At 47.2% G+C, this 21,008-nt stretch overlaps 1 protein-coding gene across 2 annotated transcripts in view; it reads right to left on the reverse strand.

The window, feature by feature from the left end:
* The window catches only part of RRAGC (Ras related GTP binding C), a 231,910-nt gene that overhangs the window by 124,706 nt on the left and 86,196 nt on the right, over positions 1-21,008 (reverse strand). For both annotated transcript variants that reach the window (XM_069622673.1, XM_069622672.1), the window contains exon 4: positions 10,068-10,182. In XM_069622673.1, the coding sequence (XP_069478774.1) occupies positions 10,068-10,182 (115 nt within the window). The remainder of the gene's footprint in view (positions 1-10,067; positions 10,183-21,008) is intronic.

Below are 21,008 nucleotides of genomic sequence, written 5' to 3' on the forward strand. Positions count from 1 at the left end.
TGCTTGTCCTTACGGGACACTATAGGAAACCCAAAGCAGCAATAGCCAGCGTCCTAGGATCCAACTCGTATGAATTTGCAAAATTCTGCTTAAACTCAGGGGGGACAAGAAGCAAAAATGTGTTCCAGCATGACCAAGTTGATCCGGCCTTCAAAACGTATTACTTTATGAACGCATGGACCCCGTGGGTGAGGGCGGGGATAACCACGATAGGAGATATCGTTACCGATGGCTCCATCCTCCCGTTTGAAACACTCCAGCAGAAGTTCAGAATCCCAGCAGCAGAACACTACCATTATACACAACTAACGCACGCCCTCAATAGTTATAGGCAAGCACTTACCGATGAACCAGACTGCACACCCCTGGAACGCAACCTACTCACACAACACATCCCCACCAAGGTAACAACTATCCTATATAAAGCCATTAATGCATTTGCTACCCCGGAACTGGTCAGCCTCAAAGCCAGATGGGGACGGGATGTTGGGGCCATTGAACCTGAGGACTGGATCCAGGTTCTCATGCACCCACGCGAAATTGCAATAGACTTCAGAATAAGACTGATTCAGCTAAAGATGCTCCATAGGATATACTACCCCTGTGTGGCCCTTTTTGGTTGGGGAAGGGCAACAGATCCCAACTGCTTGAGATGCCTGGGGGAGGAAGACACATTCATCCATCTCCTCTGGGAATGCCCCAAAATCAAGACCTTCTGGACACAATGCTCTCAAATATTAGGAAGGACGCTGGGTCACACGATAGCATTACAGCCTGCAATAATGTTACTGGGGCGCCCCAGATGAACATTGCAAACAAATGGGAGGGTATTTTTCTCTCCATAGCAATGGGCCTGATAAAGCGTGACAGCCCAACAGTGGCTCAATGGTCAAACGAAATGGACATCTGCGTGGCGAAAGACCACAGAATATACACAGCACGGGGGTGCCCAGCAAAGGCCACAAAAATGACCTGAGGACTGCCAGCAATGAGGTAGGAAGAAGAAAATGGGGGTGGGGGGGGGGGGGGGGAGAGAAGGCGCAGGAGCGCAACACGGAACTGCAAGCAACACTTTACCGGAAAGTGGCACAGAGTGGCAAGACACGAGCAGATTGATGGACCAACCCGGTGACCAGGGTATGGAGAGTGGGGGGGTGGGGGGGGAGAACTTGGTATGTTGTATGTATGTTTTAAAATAACCAATAAAATATGTTTTAAAAAAAGATTACTTTATGGCCTTCAACCCAGTCATTCAAATTCAAGGAATCGGCCACACACACCCAAGTACTACTAGCTTTCTTCCTGTACTCTGTAAATCTCTTCAGGTATTGGGCAGGAGTCTACAATTTATCAAAATCTTTCCAGTCCGCCTTCAACATATACATAATGGCACTGCAGCCAGAATGAGGTAGTCTGCTGAGCAACAATGCAATTTGATCAGGCTCACCTACTTCCTGTACCTCAGAAGCATACTCAAAAGTTGTTAGCCAAACAATTATAACATTTTATCTCTTATCGCATACTAAGCAGACTCTTAGGAAATCTAGGATAAGAAGATGATCCAGAACCACTCCCAGAACATCACCTCTGAAGAGCCTGGAGACACCTGTATTCTGGTCATCTTCTCTCAAGCTCAAACAAGGCATCAGCCTTTGAGGTTGACACTGAAACATGAGAAGACCCATCTTCTGCATTTTGCAGCATTTAATGGATCACTAATTAATGGCAAAGGAACAACCCTAGAGGCCAGGTAATCTAGCAATTTATGTACTAGATCTGCCTTTAAACCAGAGAATGGCAATCCTCCATCTACACACATTTTCAAATGATCTACTTTGAGAGCAGCAAGAGTAAACATAACTGTTTCGTTATTTAAAAATTAAAGAAAATGAAGAGGACTGGGCAACTGTTATTTCCACTACCTTCAACCACAGTTAGTACTACACACCAGCAAAAAAAAAAAAAAAAAAAAAAAAAAAAAAAAAAAATGGGGTACCAAACACCTTCCCCCTCACCGCTGAGCACCAACATGTTCTAGAACCTAGCCTGGTGGACACATTTTAGAAGGTGCCCAGAAGGAAGTTGGCAATGAAAGCCAAGGTGCCTCCTGTACCTCTAGTAGAGCGTGCTCTTCATGTGAAAGGTAGAACTCTAAAGGATAGGGAATAGCAGAGCTGTATGCAATGGACTATCCCTCTGGAGATGGCATTCTTTGATATGCGATCACCTTCTCTACCAGGCCCTATGAAAACAAAGTTTTCCTTAGGGCTTTGGTTTTGTTCACATAGTACAAGACCGCCCTCCGTACATCAAGTGTATGGAGGAGTCTTTCTGCTGAGTTCAATGGATTTTCAAAGAAGGTGGGACATTCTATGGATTGGTTTACATCGAACTTTGAAATGAACTTCGGTGAGATCCTAGGGTTTGTTCAGAGCACAACCTTGTGCTTGTGTATAATGAAAATGGGGTCTTATACAGAAAACCTGTAGCTCACTGACTCATTTTATGGAGGTGATAGCTACCAGGAATGCAGTTTTATAGGTAAGATGCTTTAGGCAAGGTCTCAATGGGAGGCCCCATGAGCTTGGAGAGCACAACACAGATCCCAACCTGGGGGAGTGTTGGAAATTGGGGGCGGGGGGGGGGGGGTTGTAGGCACTTTACCCCTTTCAGGAATACCTTAATGACAGGGACTTTTCACAAGGAGACCTTGTTCTGTGAAGTGTTATAAGTCGATAGGGCCGCCAGATGCACCTTTAAGGAATTAAATACTAGGCTGAGTCTAGTAAGTAAAGCATGTAGTGTAGAATGTTAGCTGGAGAACATTCTAATGGGCTTAGTAATTGTAATGTGCATCGTATCACAAATCTTTTCCACTTATTAAAATAGTAGTGCCTGGTGTTGGGTTTTCATGCCTCTTTAAGGATATCCATACACCTTTGTAGAAGGTTCAAGTGGCCAAATTCTATGACTTCTGGAGCCAAGCTGTCAAGTTCATTGATTGCGGGCGTGGGTGGAGGGATGCCCCCTTATGTTGTGTCAACATGTGTGGGCACAGGAGCTTGCTTGGGTCGCACATCGCCAGTTTGAGCAGATGTGGAAACCAAGGCCGTCTCGCCCACATAGGAGCAACCAGGATCAGGGTTACTTGTTCCTGGTGCATCTTGTGCACTATCCTGATCAGTATTGGTGTAGGGGGAACCCAGAAGCAAGTTTCCCTGACCAGTTCATCCACAGGCAGGGAGTTCTCCTTGGACCCTGGCTGAGGAAACCTTGACGAAGTCTGGGCATTGTGCGTTTAGCTTTGTGGCGAACAGTCTAGTGGCGGGTGACCCCATAGTGAGAATATTCTGTCTAGGATCTGTCGAGTTGCCACTAGTGTTCTTCTGGTAGAGGATGTCTGTTTCAAGTATCTGCCAGAGAATCGAGTTCCCCTGGAACATGTTGAGATGTTATGAACATGTTCCGCTTGCGTGCCCACTAACACTTTTTGGGATAGCTTGGACAGACTTGGAGTGTGCCAACATGGCCGTGGTGCTGTCTGCGAGGACCTGCACCGTTTGACCATTAAGATGTTGCTGAAAGGCCCGAAGAGCCTTGAGGACTGCCAAGAGTTCCAGGAAGTTGGTAGGTCTTTGGGCAGTAGCGTGTGGCCACTGTCCGTGGGTTGTGTGGTGGAGTAAGTGGGCCCCTCCCCCATCCAGCGAGTGAAGCATCTGTAGTTATGATCGCTTGTGCTGATGGAGCCCAAAAAGGTCATCTTTTAACAGGTTGTCCTTGGACCACCAGCGAAGAGCCGGGACCAGGGTTAGCGAAACAACCACTAGATCATCCCACTGCCCGCTTGCCTGAGAATGCTGTTTCGCTAACCATTCCTTCATTGAACACAGGCGCGTGAGAGGAACCAAATGAATGTAAGAGGCCATCAGACCTAGCAAGAGCATTGCTTTGCGTACAGTTATCTGGCGACCGACCTTGTAGGGAAGTACTTGCAACTGCAAGTTTTTTACTCTCTCCTTTGAGGGGAAAGCCAGCTCCTCTTGTGTTTAGGAAAGCCCCTAGACATTGTTTTATTTGGTTGTGGACTTGAATTGATTTCTTCTTGATGGAGAAACCCAGATTTAACAGATGGTTCTTTTGTTTTTTGCGTATTTTATTTGCAAATTTGACGAGATCCCCCGGCCAGTCGTTCAGATAAGGGTATATACTGAGGGTGACCTTCTGCGCAGGTGTGCTGCCACTACTGCAAGCACCTTTTTTGAATACTCTTGGTGCTGAGGTGATGCCGAATGGGAGTTCTTTGAACTGGTAGTGTACTCCCCTTCCTGAAATGCAGGAACTTTGTGAGCATGGTGCACTGAAATATGAAACTGCATTGAAATTTGAAAGTATGCTATGCATCTTTCATGTCCAACGTTGCCATGTAGTCCACTGTTTGTGGTTTGACATTTTTTCGCAGGGCGCAGATCTAGTACTGGGTGCATGGAAAGGTCTTTCTTTGGCACAAGGAAGTACGTTGAATAAATACCTTTTTTTACTAGTCTCCCCAACCCAGGCATATTGTTTAATGAGTGTTCCCTCCGCTATGATGTGTCCTGCGTTATCCACCGCATCAAGAGTTCTTCAGGATGCAGTTCGAGATTTGCTTACCCTCTGAAATAGTTTTAAGCAGTTGAGCCTAGTGGTTCTGGGACGGTTTCTATTTGGCGTTCCCGCTCATCACATTTGTGGCAGCCGTAACTAGCCAACAGTGTAGTACTGTTAACAATTCTTGCCTGGTATGTTGCAGAGGTGGTGACCTTTCTCCCAAACGTATACATCTTCTTGCTTGCCTTGTCTGGCGGGTTTCTGTCAATGCCACGGAGTGCCTGCCCTTTTTCTGGTGGTCGTGACCTTTGAACGGATCCCTAAAATACAGGGGGTCAGTGGGCATGGGTCTGAATGGCTGCTCTATTCTCGGGTTTACTGCCCTCGCAAGAGTAGCTGTTAGTAGGGATGGCTGGATAAGTCTCTGCAGGAGAGATATAAACTGGGTGGCGGACCTCTTGCCTCCAGGATATCTTCCACAAAATCCTCGTTGACCTGGGTTTCCCCAGAATGTCGATATTGAAATGTTGCACTGCCTTTAGTAGCAGTCCCTTTGACTGAAGTGGATTGTCAACCAGTGAATCTGCTAGAGGCTGGGCCGGATGTTCCAGCAACTGAATTATGTAAATGTCGTCATCGTAAAACTGGTCTTGGCCATGGAGGTCCCCGTGACACACTGGGTCTGCTTGGCTGTCACAATACGAGTCCCGAGAGGGGTCTTGGTATTGAGAGGTGTCTTGAAATGCTGAGGTTGGATTGCCTAGAGCAGAGGTGCTTGGCTGTGGCTCAAGGAGAGACTACTTGGTGGGGGGGGCTTTGCTGAGGGCCCCTAGCTGTGAGGCGTCTAAGACCCGTCAATTGGTCAGGGTCTCTGTTCATGAAGTCCACAAAACAGGACATTGTCCCTAAAATGTTATTAGATTGTTCTGGCGTAAAATGGCATGAGGGCGGAAGGCTGAAATGACAGGGGCCTCGGAGGGAGTGACATCCTTAACAGGGGTGGGCTGGGAGGGAATGGAATCTTTATGGTGCATAGCCCCAGAGAGGTCTATGGGGTTAGAAAACTCTGCCTGGCTGTCTCTTGGGGTCAAGGGCGTTGAAACCTTGCATATTTTCAGCGACCATGCTTTAAGCAGTGAAGCACCGACGTGTTAATTATTGCTTGTATTTTCTGTGTTTTCTTGGAGATGCTGAAATGCCTCGCTGCCTGTTCCTCGGCATGCGAAAGAAGGGCCTTTTTATATGCGGTGTCCGAACCACCCTTTGCTTTTTGGGAACTGCCAGGAGGCGAAAGCGTGTGCGATGACCCAGAGGACAGTGAGGAAGAACCTGAGGCTTCTTCCCCTGGTCAATGCATGGGCCTCGACGCTCGCTGGTGTAGCCGAGAGTCAGCCGTGGGGTATGCCCCTAGTGTGTTTGCATTTGTGTGTGCCTTGACCGCCGGGCTTCTCCATCAAAGGACTGCTGCCCTGCTTCTTAGTATTGGGCGGCCCGCACTTGGGGTTCCGACGGACCCCGTTCGCCCTTTGCATCACTCAGGACCCCGACACTGCCCTCGCTGGAAGCTTCCGTCAAGTCAATGTAGGCCTTGACTAGCATGGCGTGAGCGGGCCAGCATTTCGTCTACCGACCCTTCAGGGTTTTAGCCCGGAAATGCTTTTCGGCGTGATCCTCGGGAGACAGTGATTGCACACTCGGTGCATATCCTTTCACAGGAAGTCACGGTGGCAGGAGCAGCAACATTTAAATGAGGTTTTGTCAATTATATTTTAACAGGGCACATGGGTGAAAATAGAAGAAAAGGGGATTTTGGAATAAAAAGTCTCTAAAATAGGCAAGTTTATAAAACTTCCCCCTCTCCATCCTCTCTCCCTACTGTAATGGGCCGAACCCCGATGAGGCCCGTAAAGGCCATGTCTGGTCGTTGATCGAGGAGTGATCAATGATGTGAGTCATCTGTAGCCGTCGAGTGATTGAACAGTCGTGCGGCGAGGCAACGAAAGGAAAGCAAGTCTACAAGTACAACTTTAGTTAATCAAAAGGCATCAGCCTGGAAGCGAATTCTGCATTTGTGACCGACTTCGATGACAGAAAAAAACAATCTGAGGAACCTTAGCACGTGAAGGACCATGGGTACAGTACACGTCACACTAGGGATAGTATTACGAACACGCCCGGCAGACATCCATTTTAGAGTTTTAAAAAACAAATCTTGTAATACTCCGCGACCACCACTAGATGTCGGACTACGCAGAGCATGTGATCTAAGCATATCCACAAGCTCCAGAAATGTTTTTGGGGACAAAATAATGCAAAGAAACAGTGCCAGCGCCCAGCATATATCATTTCATTATGAAGTAATGCTTCGGCGCATCCTGTTCCGGCTCCATATGCTTCCCATAGACATCTATGGAGGAACAGGAACAATGTTCTGCTGATTTATAATACGCACCGCTGCCATTTGCATGGTCTCCAGACGCTCAGGTGGGGTTGGTTAGTAAGGATAGGATAAAGGTTGTGCTCTTCTGTTGATGTTTGCAGAACCAGGAGAACTGGCGTCTGTGCATGTCTGCTTCTCAGTGTGCTTTGTTGTGTGCCATGGGCTTGTTGTGTCCATAGAGGTAATGGTCAGTGTCTCTGGTGACTACTTTTATTTATTTATAATTCACCTGTTAGGCGCGTATACAGGAAGTAAATACTGTTTCACAGGGCAACGGGACAAGGGATGACAAACAAATTAAAATGCATAAAAAAAAAAAAACTTAAATACAGTGAGGCAGAGGGAGGACGATGCCTTGTGAGTATTCAGACCGTGCAAGTGCAGAAGGGAGAGAGACTGGGATAGGTGCTGGGATGCTCATGGGTGAACAAGTGACGTGCAATGTAAGGTTAAGTGCGATCATCCAGTTGTGTGGGGTGAGCCGAGACAAGTGCTGAGGATAGACAGAAGCTGGGGCGATTTGGGGTGGGAGGTTAGAGCCTAGAGGATGCATCCGGCCCTGGACACCAAACAAGCAACTTTGAGATTAGCAGAGGAGAGAGGGGGGGGGAAAGAGGAGTCAAAGAGGAAGGTCTTGAGGATCTCCCGGAATTTAAGAAAGTCCTGCTCAAGACGAAGGAGGCGCAGGCTATTACAAAGAAAGGAGCCAGCTGAGGAAGGTGAATGACTTCCTGCCCACTTATTTAACGAAGCGCTTTACGCACAAGGAGTTGTAGCTCAGAGGTCTAGAGGGAGAAGTCTCGCTGCTCTATTCTGGATTAGCTGGAGGGGTCGCAGAGTGGAATAAGGTAGATTCAGGAGGAGGCTATTGCATTAATCAATCCTAGAGAGAACCAGGGCTCAGGTAACATTGAGCTTCTGGGGGGGGGGGTGACAAACGCACTTTAAGAGCTTTCAACATCCTCTTTGCATTATGGCAAACCAGTAGCGCTCCAAAGACAAGCATCCTTCATCTAAATGTTTTTCTTAAACAGACCTTCACTCAAAAACATTCCCGGCTACCAGGGACATGAATAACTTCCAAAGCTCAATGGAGGAAATTCAGATTTCTGTTTCACGCAAAGGTACCAATTAAGGGAAGCACTTTATGTATATGACAATCGCAGTAGGTTTCTCCAATAGTACTGAAATGTTCTTTCCATATTCAAATTTCTCTAAAATTTCCATTCTTCCACACTGAACGGTTTCAGCGCTGGATACAAACCTGTCAATTTATTTCACTTCACACAAACAACATTTACACAAATAAAATTGTTGGAAAGATTCCCCTTTACTGCACCTCTCTTTCCATTTCTATGGACAACCTAACTTTTTGCTTTTATTTTTTGTATCTGACCTGTTCTTTGTACAGTGCAGCGAACCCTAGCTTTTGCTCATCTGTTATGGGGAAACAGACGTGTGCTTCAGGTTTTCAAACATTGTTTCCCTTAGGCGTGTTACTTTACTATTTTTAGTAACTAATCACGTGTGGCAACTTTTGATCATTGTATAATGCATCTATGGGGTACACTTTGTTTCACCCTAGACTAACACTCAAGGATTGTTGGTTACTATAGGTTTGCGAAATGGACAAGCGGGTGGCAGTAGTTGCGATTATTTGTTTTAGCCTTACTGCATTTGGATACAAACTGTGGCTACGCCACAAGATTTTTCACTTGTCCTTTGGCCATCTTATCTGTTAGCCTGCTTCATGGCCCGTCAGGCCAGGAAAATCCTTATTTGGACTTCCAGTGCCCAAGAAAGCAGAGGCTTTTGGCAGGCTACTGGAGTGCTATGTGTGTTTGCTGCCAGGAAGAGGCCTGGGACTGTCTGGTCCCAATCCACATACTGGTGCCAGTGTGTCTGGGTGGAATGAATGGAGTTTTGCCACCAGTGGTCACGATTGGGCCACTGCTGGGGGGGTGTGTGGGGCAGATCGGTCATTGGCATTGCTAACCTTCTATAAAGCCTTTCTAACACATTGGCTTTGCCACTGCTTTTTCACACAAGGACAAAGCTGAACACGTTTGTTAGCTAGTTTAACTCGTCCCCTAACCATTGGAACTGTTCACTGGACCCCACAGACCATACCTTCGCTTTTGCCAGCTTCACAGACCGTGTGGAACTTTGCTGAACTTTTGGGCGCAAGGCCTTGGACAACTTCATTTTGGACTTCTGAAGTTAGGGTCCATTCTCTGTGGACTTGTAGTGCCAATACCTACCTGTACCTTTCTTTTCAGGTTTTTGATATGTATTGTGCTCTACACCAGTAATTGTATATATGCATCTAATTTCAGTGTTGTGTGATAATATTACCTGTTAGTAGTCAGGTCTAACTGTTGAGTAAAGAAGTATTTGTGTACCTGTTTGACGAAGTGTGTTCCTTAACTGCTTCACCCGGTTTGCTCATTGCGGACCGCTTACAAGCACACCACCTCTTGAGACTTTGCCTAGGCCAGTCTTGCTACCTTGAACTGGTCGTTTGGCTACAGCTCCCCAGAGTTGTCCCCTTCACAATATAGGTTGGTCTTCTATATATCTGTCCACCAGGCCAGAGTATAGAAAAATCGGTCCTAACAAACATAAAACATTGGAAGGTCTACAGCTAGTGCTGATGTAATTGTTTATCCTTACCCTGCAGGAAAGATGAAAACCACTTGAGTGAAAATAAATGTCCTTTCAAGCAATATTAGGGTTTACTTCAAACATCAGGCTAAAATAATGTGTTTTGTGCACTTCTAGCTCTAGAAAAGAAAAACAGGTTAACATAACAGGTGCAGGAATCCACACCAATCAATTACTTGAACAGCAGGAGCCCAATTCATCAGTGTGCACCATCAGTGATGTAAACCCAGAGAGTTCTTTATAATGTTCACAAATGGACTATCAAAAGCATCAGCCAACAGGAGACCGCTGCAGTACATCTAACCACCATTATAAGCATCACATCAACCCTCATCTACATTATAGGTCAAGAAAGAAAAACAGTTGATTCACTCACCGAAATAAAAATATTCAGCAGGTTTTCCAATGTAGGCAATTGTGGAATGAGCTTCTGCACGACTTTACTGAAAGCTTCAAATATGGAGTGGTCGTAAATGCTAGTCAAATAAAAGCTGAAGGAGAAACAAAAATAACAAATCTCCAATTTAAAGCAAAGTAATCATGCAAAACACTTCCCACGCCATGTCAGAGAAAATATAGAACATTTTAGAAAGCCTGGTAGACAAGTGACGTTTTTTCTCTGCTCTAAAGCCGTTTTAAAGATCTTCCAAGAAATTCTACCTTAAAATTTGCCTCACCCTCTGTGGGCCAAGACTGCCGGAACCAAAAGAGAAAAATAAAAAACAGTTTTTACCCCATGTGTCCCAGAACTTGGGGTGGAAGTACTGCCTTCTCCTTAACCCACGCATCTATATCCACAGTCCCTGTGGTAAAACCAGACTACTTTATGAGAGCATGTATTTGAGGTAGCCAACCAGACCTGCTGAAGATGTTTTAAGCTACATCTCCTGTGATCACTCAGCATTTTCTATGCTGGCTGCGGGCCGACTGAAGTTGCAGGCACATATCTTGAGGGGGTCAGTTTTGCTAGCCCTACAAACATGTTCTAAGGTGTCAGGTTTCCCCTCAGTTTACAGGGCAGGAAATGGGTCCGTTGTATGCTTCATCCCTCTCCTAGTGAGATTCCCCCCCCCCCCCCCACTCCCAGCACTCTTTGCTGGACTTCTGGACCTTTTTCTTTCAATCCTGAATGAGTGGAGCCTTTTTCCACCCCTTCATTCTTGTGGGCTCTGTCTTTTGGAACTCCATTCTTTGTATTCTACCTGTACTATGGAGTCCGTCTGCTCCATAGCTCTTAAAGGCATCTGTTTTACTAATGCAGCACCCAGCTCCTTATGGGCAGTGTTGCTGGGGACCCTTAAGATTCTTTTTCTATATCATTGAGTAACTACAGAAACACTTCATTTCTCCCAAAACTCTCCAATCTGAGAGATTGGTACACACCACCTTCAGTGGACTGCCAAAGGGATGCCTAGTGTCCCCCTTCTTAGTCTATGTGACTAAAAAGTCACATGAGTACAATCTCCTAGCTATGGCTGGTGGCAGTGGACATATTCTACCAACTATTGTGTCATTCTGTATACCTCAGGTTATGTCCATAGCACTGTGGGTGTGTTTTGCCAGTGTCTGGGCAGGCAGAAGGGATGGGGGGGTGGGGGTCTTCCACCAGACGCCCCCATCCCTCCTGCCTGCCCAGACACTCTGGCAAAACACACCTACAGGGCCAAACGCCCATTTCTGTAAAATGCTGACAAATTGCAGAGGAGTGTGTGCTGAACTGAATAAAAGGTGAGGCTTCTAGAGTGAAAAGCAAGTCGACTACTGGAAGCTGAAGTAACCGAATAAGACTACATCCAGAGACTGCAGACCCTTTGCAACACTGAAACGGCCACTGCTGTCCTGGCCCCGTTTTCTGTGTAACAGTAGAGTCCCAAAGAGGACTCCTTCCCTTTGGCTGGTGGGAACAACCAGTCCCAAAACGAACTTTGAATTGAGCCATCTCCAGAGGTCCGTGGTGCTTATAGAGTTGCGGAACCCCAATACCAGGAGACCTGATGCCCATTTCGAGTGCATCATCGTGGAAAGGCCGAATCCGTCCAAATCTTTGCTGAACCTGTAAGGACACTCCAGAGATCTGATCCAACTTGCCCAGAGACCCTCAGAGTGTGGGACTGCAGGAGGCAAAGAGGATTAACTGGGTGATCCGTGTACTTTGTTGGTGCTGCAGAAAAGGCGCCACAACTGCAGAGTGAACCAAGAAGTAGTTGAAAGTCGTGCATCAGGTCCTCCCTAGAGACTGCTGCTGAGAGATCTAGTCCATTGTCCTGCCTCCAGTCATCAAACCAAGGAACCCAGAGCTGCAACATCGCAGAGCAACCAGCAGAAACATTTTCTTCAAACCTAAGGTACTGTGGGGGGAAACAGGTATTGCTTTCCCGATTCCAAGAAGTCGCTCCAGAGCGTTGGAGGAAACCAAGGTGTCCAGGTTCACCCCCTCTGACTCAACCCGCTACTAGTGTCCCCTCGAATCTTTTCCCAGCTCTCCCTGGTTAGTTAACTTGCTGCTTCTATAACACTAGAGACCAGAAGAAATCCTCTGGAACTCTTCGTATTCTGCGGTTTGTCAATACTTTGAGCTCTCTCCGACTTGCCTCTAGATTGGGTTGCGTTTTTGGACTAAAGAAACCTTTAGAACCTTGAACCAAGCTAATGTTACACTATTTTCCTGCCTTAAAGTGACTTTACTATATGTGTTTGCAGAGTATTACTGTATGAATGGTTAGAAACCGCAGGTGCACGTAATAACCCATAATACGATAACATTGTCTTTTCCCTTTCTAACGTTGCTACAAATCTAACTGCAGACAAACACAAAAGTGAAAGTGTCCTTTGAAGTGTATGCAAGTATTTCAAAGTGTTCTAGTGTAAAAGTCTAAAGTATTTAAAGTGATTCTGGTGTATATTTAATAAATATGATTTTATATAAATTGTGAGTGTAAGAGTTTTTTTGCTGTGCAGGTCTAACTAAGGTTCAGTGTACTTGCCTACAGCGCATATCTTCCTCTTAAGAGAAGCCTGACTGCTCTGCCACGGTCCTGAGTTAGTACAGACTGATACGAAGAGTTGGGAGCTATACAAACCACTGGAATAGCTTACTAAAGTTCTAGGACTTAAGAAAACTCCTCACCCAACAGTGCACAAGGCATGTACGAGGGGCAAGATGGGTGCGGGTGACAGAGGCCGTTGACGACTCTGGGGAACTTGGCAAGGTCTATTTTCCTCGATTTTTAAATGAGTCTTCAGGGGTAGTCCCAGTTCAAGATGGAGTGGGCGTTTAATTGGCTGGTGAAACACCATGTAAAAGATTCTAAACTGCCTTTCATTCAACTCTTGACAAGGGAAGGTCTCAGTTTCCAGAGCGCCTTGGTTTTTCTAAGAAAATGTATCTAAAGATTTACAGAGCAGGCAGTGTGATCAGCTGAAACAAGAAACAAACAAACATCGGAACAGCAACAAGATTGAGAGTAGTGATTTCGGAGCAAGAAATGTAAATCGTAATAGTCGCAGCAATTTAGAGAGGTTGATCGTGCAAGCAAGATGGCTGCTTGGCTGGTGAGCTGCTTGGCACAAACATCCGCAGTCAAAGCTAAAAAAGGTAGCCGGCTCAGAGAAGCAATTTCATCGTACGAAGGGTGTTTACACTGAGCTGCCGCAATCTTGGGCTCTAGGAAGGCCACCACTGTGCGGATCGGCAGAGGTGGCTGTTAAGAAAGTGGACCCTGGCTGACAGAGGAGCCTTTGGGCTGACAAGAGCAGAGAGTGTGCAGGGGGTGCCTTGACGTGCGCAGGAATTGATCCTCCGAAAGTTTAGTGGGCAAAGCTCTGAGCACACAGGCAGTGAGAAGGGAGGGCTGCACTGCTGCTCAACAAAGCTGCGACACCAGCCAGGCAGGCGAGCAGAGGAGTGCCTCGGAAGCGTGCCCCCCCCCCCCCCTGGCATTACTGCAATACTAAAATAGATCAGCAAAGCGGCGGAGGTTGGGAGTCGGAGCAGCTACCATTCGTAGAGGCCAATTAATGCTGCTGCGCCCAGCAACTAAGTTAATACACAGGGCTGTGTTCTATCCTTGCCTGAACTCACCAGACCAGGGAGGGATGACCAGCGGGAGATCAAACACGAAAGCCAAGGGTGGGCTTCAGGGCAGAACAAACAAAGGGCTCAAACAGGTCTCAACGTACAGATTAAAAGCCAAAAAAAGACCTCACAAACAGAAAATGACGCGAAAAAAAAAAACTGGGGCCATTTTGACAAAATGGTCACCCATGGGTGCGGTACTGCACTGCAGCAGAGGGTTCAGCCTGCGGTAGAAAAGCACAATGGTAGGCCATTTAAAGTAGTGAGGGTAACAAAAAAGGTTATAGGAGAAAGTAGGATAAGGTGCTACTAGTTAACCCACAAGCACTCCACATAAAATGGTGTGCTGGACTAACAAAGATAAGGGAAGTAAAGTCAATTTCACTTTACTATTTTTGGGAACTGTAGTTCGCCCGAGAAAATGTATTTAAGCCTTAAGAGAAACCCAAAGGATTTCTTAGTGACACTGCACTAAAGGTGCTGTGTATCACCATAAAAAAAAAAAAAAAAAAAAAAAAAAAGCAGATGCCTAGGAGTTTCAGACTCGTGAACACACAAAATCCAAATCCGGTAGAAACACACGAGTGTAAGAAAAAGGTCCCACTCGCGCAGGAGTTTTTAAGTCCCAAAGCCCAGCAAAAGAGCTGTGGGTCTCTAACGGGGGATGAATTCAGCACTGAAATTAAAATTCTCCCCAACACCAGTGACACAGCTGGGGGTCTGAAGAAGGCGCACTAGCAAGCTGCGCCAGTATTGTCAGCAAATAGTGACAAAAGGAGTAAACTTGTGGGCTTTTGTCACTGCAGAGCCCAGCTGGGTTCTACTTTCCTGGACCAGGCCGACCTTTCCCATATGGCCGCAATGGATGGCTTGCACCGGAGTGCCTGCATTCCCTTGTCAGCCTTGATGTTGAGCCGCCTGTTCCCTATCTTGACCAATATCACGAGCCAGCAGGGGAATGCCGGCCCCCCACTCAATGCCCACAACTAAGGCCCCTGTCAGCCTGCTGAGGCATATGAGGACTGGGAGGGCCTCCTCCTCCTTTCAACCCCGCAGCAAACCATGGATCAGTCCCCAGGCAGGAGCCGGTTACCCGACGAACCTGGGCTTCTGCAAATCTACACACACTACAGAATAGCTGTGAGTGATGGCTGGACATTGTCAATGCCTCCTGACTAACCCCAAGAACTGTTGTACCAAGGTGTGCCTTCACCATTCTGCCTTCTTTGCCTTACTTAATCTCAAAATCTTTCTTCACATTTTCTCGTTTTGCAAATTCAATGCCTGGTGTGTGTATTTTTTACATTTTTGCACCCCTTTTTGCATTGCATTTTGGGTCCATTTCTGCAAACCCGAAGTCTGGTGTGTTTGATAACATCTCCGCACCCATCTGTGGTACTAAAGTATTCCATCTATTCTCTAGTTTACCTAGCCTACTAGGCCCCCTTGGCGAGTTATGCTTAGATTGTGCTGTGGCCCCTCTTTCTTCCAAATATCCTCCGCCTCCCTGATAGCACTCGCCAGCTCCTGTAAGGAACTCAAGGTAGCAACAGTAAAGACAGACAAGTGATCACAGTTCAAGGGTGTTTATTAAACTGTATAGTTAGGTTGGAAAAACAACTAATCTAAACCTAAATTTAAGATGGGAGCAAGCTTCAAACAATAAAGCAATCCGAGTAGCGTCTTGTCAAAATAAGAGGGCCTATACAAAATAAAAATAAAAACTATTGCCAATCCTTACGCTAAATATAAAAAGTTTGGAATAATGTTCATAAGAAAGTAGTAAGTATCCACAAATAATCAGTCAGGTTGGGGTCTCCCTTGCCCACATTATCAGCAAGGGACAAGGTAGAATTTTGGAGCACAGCACACGCTTTCCCAGCACAAACCAACAGTTCCGCTCTCAATCAGGGCCTTCGGTGGATAAGTCTTTTCTACCAAAAAGTCTCTTGCCTCCGTAGACCTGATGTATCAAAAATAGTGAACAAAGAGTTCCTTTTCACATGTACATTGGGCGGTGCCTCCTGGATTCCCCCCTTATGGGCTCAGATTCACAAAAAGTTCTTAATGATATCAGGACCATCGGAAGTTTAAGTTTTATTGCTTCCAAGGGCCTGATAGGGTTCAAAATACCAAAACAAAATTTTAACAAAAGTCCTAGAGTTCTGCTCTGGTTGTACTTGAGTGATAGCTCTTCACCACGGGGTCCCATCTTTCAAGCCTAGACCCCTCTCGGATATCAACTTCTGTCTGTTGGATTCACTCTGGCATGGCATGCATTAATCGACTGTCCTAGTTGTACTTTTCTTCGTTGCATTCACGGGTCGGTGGGTGTTGGCGGCTCACCCTTGGATCCCCCTCTTCCAGGCTCAGACCTTACGCAACTATTCACCTCCCTCAGTCGGGTTCACTACTGCTTTAAACGCAATTTTGTCTGCGACATTCGCAAATAATATCTTTTTAACCGGTTCACTGCGACATCCCTCAGCCAGGTTCACGCTTGTCAACACACGGTATATTGGGAAGGTTTTTAGACTTCGCCCCTTATCCATTGGCATCCCTCTTTCGGGTTAATTCTTGCCAACTTTCTCAATTGCACATTGTCTTAATCAATTCTTATGATGCAGGATTCAGTTCCCTTAGCTTCACAATCTTCTGTGGGTCAGACTTTAGACTGTACAGAGGATTTTCTGGACCCCTGTATGACCACTTTGACCACCTTTCTTGCCTTTCCTAAGGACTTCAGGTACTGATAGTTTCAACAAGCTGGTAATCACCCAGAGTTTATGAGTGAGCACCCTCGTGGGCCCGATGACTGTTGCTGGTCTTTCCCCCTTTAGCACCAATAGCTCTTTATGCCTTCACAGTTCAACTAGCTGTTTGCTACTTTTCGTTCAACATAGTTCGGTTTCTGGTCGACTCTCCCCTCGACTCACTGGCTGTGATGAACCGCTTCACTTTCCTTCTCTTTGAAGTCCAGGTTGGTGCCGTAGACAAGAGTCTATACCCAGCTTGAACTGTTGACATCTGCTGCAACACACGCTGACTATTGTTCGTGGTCTTAAAATTCATACTGCAGAGATTTCACAGGCCTTGGTCGGAAAGGGCAAGGTTGCCTCTCTCCTCGTCACCCTCTTAGTTTGTGCCGTCTTTTTCCTCTTAAACTGCCCTGCTGAGTTAGCTCTCTCCTCGTGAAGTCAGCCTTGCTCGTATTGCGCTCTTTTGCGCTCCACCTTTTATCCCTGTAGGGAAAGGCAAGGGAAAGGGTAGTCAGGTGGTGTGCAGTTCTGGTCAATTGCCTGACTTTGCCTGCCCCTGGTGTTGGGATATGTTAGGTAAATGGCTGCAGTGTTTGTCCACTGTCTTTCGCTGTGTGCGAAAGTGTTCGTGTCGGAAGGGGGGTGGGGGGGGGGTTAGAGTTAACCTATGTGGTAGGATGGCGAAAAGGAATAAGAAGGGGCCACTGCGTCTCACCAGTGGTTCCATTTCCACACCCCGAGGACACCCCCCCCCCCCCATCCAGGGGATCCTCCCTCACTGGTCCACAACCAGGGACTGATCCAATAGCAATGAATGTGTCTTGGCAACCTGGGTGACAAACCCCCGGGGACTAGCCAGAGAGACACCTTCAGGTTTCTCACCATCACCCATCCTCCCTCTCTTCACGAAGCCTCGAGAAAAAAAAAAAAAAGCGAAGACATCCGGACCACTAACCCGGCCCTACCTATCGCAGACACCCATGTCAGCACAACTTCCAGACAGATCTTCACGGATATCCTTTTTTCTGTCCCCTCTCCAGATCTACTACTCCTCTCTACTCTCTCCCTCGCTCTCTTCACATACTCACCCATTAATGGTGGCACTAAATGGCCCGTCCTATTGGCAGGCTTCGCATCATCCAGGTGTATCCTTAATGTCCATCACACTGGCACCATCTCGGTTCTGGTCCTCAACCCAACCTCTACTTTGACAGGCACCTGCCATCCCTCGTCAATTTACTTCCCACACCCGCTACTCCTTCCACTCTCTGAAAACACCACCCACCCCCAAGCCCCCTGCCAGGCAATGAAAATCTTCAAAAAAGGTGGAGACCTCTTGCATCTAGCCATGCTTAATGCTTGTTACGCCATCAAATGACATCTGCCTCCTCGTTAAAGACCTTGACCTAGATATTCTTGCTCTTACTAACACTGGTTCAATGCCAGCTCCGTCACTGCTTTTGACTCCCTTCTCCCGGGTGGCTAGAAGATCATCTCCAAACCTTGCCCTAACCATGCTGGCAGGGGGTTGCTCTGATCTTTCCAGAGTGGGTCCCTTCTTCCCTCATACCTACTAAGCCTTACTCTTCCTTCGATAGCCTGGTTCGCAAGCTGGTCATCTCTCCCACCACCTCCGACCATTGCCACCAACAGGCCACCTGGCTCTACCACCCTGTTCCTCTCTGAATGGGCTAATTTCTCCTCTCTCCCCCCTAAACTCCTCCTCATTTCAACATCCACCTGGACTCATCACAGCATCCACTCTCCGTGAGCTCTGCGCCTTGCTCTCCCTCCTAGTCATACCCACCCAGCTGGACACACTCTTAAGGCCTTCAACCACCACTGACCTTTCATTCTCCCCACCACTCCCCAGCCCCCCACCACACTGATCAGCCCAGTCGCCTGGCGAGACCATTCTCTCCACTGGGACTGCACCTCCCCCAGCCCTGCCAAACTCATTCACAAACATCCGTCTGATGAAATGACCATCAGTTGCTGCCTTCGCATCAACCTTCATCCCCCCACTACAGACTACCTCCGACTCTGCTCTCAGTAACCCCCATCTTGCCATTAATACCCTTGACATTCTTGCCCCAGTCAACTGCTGCCATCGCTTCACTCCAATTGCCCCAGGTTCTCATTCTACTTGAGCTCTCCTCTGCATTGGATAGGTTCAACCACTCCATCCTCAAAACAGCTCCACTATACCCTAGATATCGCAGAGCGGTCACTGGACTGGCTGACCACCTTCCTCTATGACAGTCAGTTCCAGGTTATTCTGGGCTCTAGCTCGACCCGCGGTGTCCCCGAGGGCTGCAACCTTCATCCCTGGCTCTTTAACACTGATCTTTCGCCGCTTGCACACCTAATTTCCACCTTGTCCCCTAGCTTCCAGTATTATGCAGATGAAAAAACTCTGAAATACCTCTGACCCGCTCCCTACTTCATTCATTATTCCTGACTGCCTATCGGCCATCCAGTCCTGGTGTACTACCAATTGTCTCTGCCTCAAACGCCAGCAAGACTGAAATCCTTCCTATTGGGACTCCTGCTACCTCTTTCTTCCCCTCACTCTGGACATCTTCTATGGGCTCCCCCCCCCCCCCGCCCCCCACCTTCATCTGAAGCCAGAAACCTTGGGAGTCATCTTAAACTCCTCTCTTTCCTTCCTCCTTACATTCAGGACCTTGCCAAGAAGGCCCACTTTCAACTGCACCTCAAAAGGAATTCTTCCTATCCTCACTTTACCCCAGAAGCTCAATGTCTCTAGAGTTCTGGTTCTCTCTAGGCTAGACTACTGCAATAGCCTCTTCCTTAATATACCCTATTCTGTACAACCCCTCCAGCTAACCCAGAATAAGGCTGCAAGACTTATCCTTGGCCTCAAGCCCAGGGACCGCAACTCTCCAGTCCTAACAACTCTCCACTAGTTCCCTGATGCTGCAAGGATCAAATTCAAATCCCTTTGCATCATCCATAAGGCTATCTGGGGACCACGCCATCTACAACTTGCTCACACTACTCTCCCTCCAGAGCTTTACGTTCCGCCGACACCAACTCTGTGTCAAGCGCTTTGCTAAACAGCCAGCTGGTGGCTGATCTCTTCTCTGCGTGCTCCCCCCTATGGAACAGCCTCCCCCTATTAGTTTTGAGCCGCATCTGAAATTCGGGAAGCTCCTAAAGACTTTACTTTTCCCCTCCTCCTTCCCTTCCCCTCTGCTAAACCCCACAGTTGCTGTGATTGGTGACCAGGGCCCTTGTGTGCACTTGCTCCCCGGTCCCCCAAACCTAATCACCTTCCGCCTACGCCCACTCCCAACACTTGCCTTGGCGCCCACTGGCCTATGTCACCAGAGGCCTGCACTTCATTGGCAGCTGACCACTCTCAGCTAGGCACTTACAGCCGCTCACTCCCTAGCACTTCCCTCTTGGTACACCTAGCACTTCCACACAAACGCCCCCTCCCTCCACCCCACACTCTCTCATCCCTTCTCTCTCCCTGCACTTGCACGTTCGGATGCTTACAAAGCTTAGTAGGTCTGCCTCCATCTTTCATGGTTACATTTTGGTTGTGTTCCCTTGTTCCCTCCCTGTTGCCCTGTGGGAGCTTTGAAACACAATTTACTTGATATATAAGCACGACGAACAATGAAATAAAGAAAAGAAACTAACATTTCCAAGCGCACGACTCAGTTTAGCCAAGTTAAAGGAGTTAGTGTTGCGACAGACTAAAGGACCACCTGTGTTTGTTGCATCGTGCAAGCCTCGTCAAAAACCGGACGGTGGTTTCCAAGGATTTTCAGGCTGCGTGTGTGATTCCAGTCAGCGCGGCGGTTGAGAAGAAGCAGTCGGCATGGTGCAGTCTTCAAGCGCAGACTACGGTTATGGTGAAATGAAGGTGCGAGGTGTCAGCAGCAGCATGGATTGCATCTACATCAGGTATCTCCAACCTTTTTGTTAACTCGAGCTACTTGTAGTTGAGGGGCAATAGTCATGAACTATCGGGCGATATCAGGGGTGGAGATGATCAAACGCATCGGAAATTGTAGCAATATTTTTTGCCTGTTTATTTCCTCTTTATACACAGAGGGAACAACACGCATTTACGGTTTAATAACTTCAAAAACATCTTCATTTCATTATGTAGCCGTCTCATAAAAAGTTAGGAAACTGATCGGGACATTCATTGTTAAGGCAGACACTGCATGCTATCCACCAGTACTCTGTAGTTGTGTGCAACTTGAAACAGCAACTCGGATGCTCATCCGTCAAGACAGATTTGAAACTTTGATTTGAGGAAGTTCATGTCTGAAAAAGTAGAGTCACAGAGATAGGTTGAACCAAATAGAGCATGCAGCTTCACAAATGTTATTGTACTCCTTGTAATCAACCTGGCTCCAAAAATTGGGGTGAGATTCTCTGCTTTTCAACTGAATGTTACCTTGCAGGCTGACTATCTCCATTTCCATTGCAAAACAGTCGA

Source organism: Ambystoma mexicanum, chromosome 11 (assembly GCF_040938575.1).
Source record: "Ambystoma mexicanum isolate Mex_15411 chromosome 11, UKY_AmexF1_1, whole genome shotgun sequence".
Taxonomy (NCBI): domain Eukaryota; kingdom Metazoa; phylum Chordata; class Amphibia; order Caudata; family Ambystomatidae; genus Ambystoma; species Ambystoma mexicanum.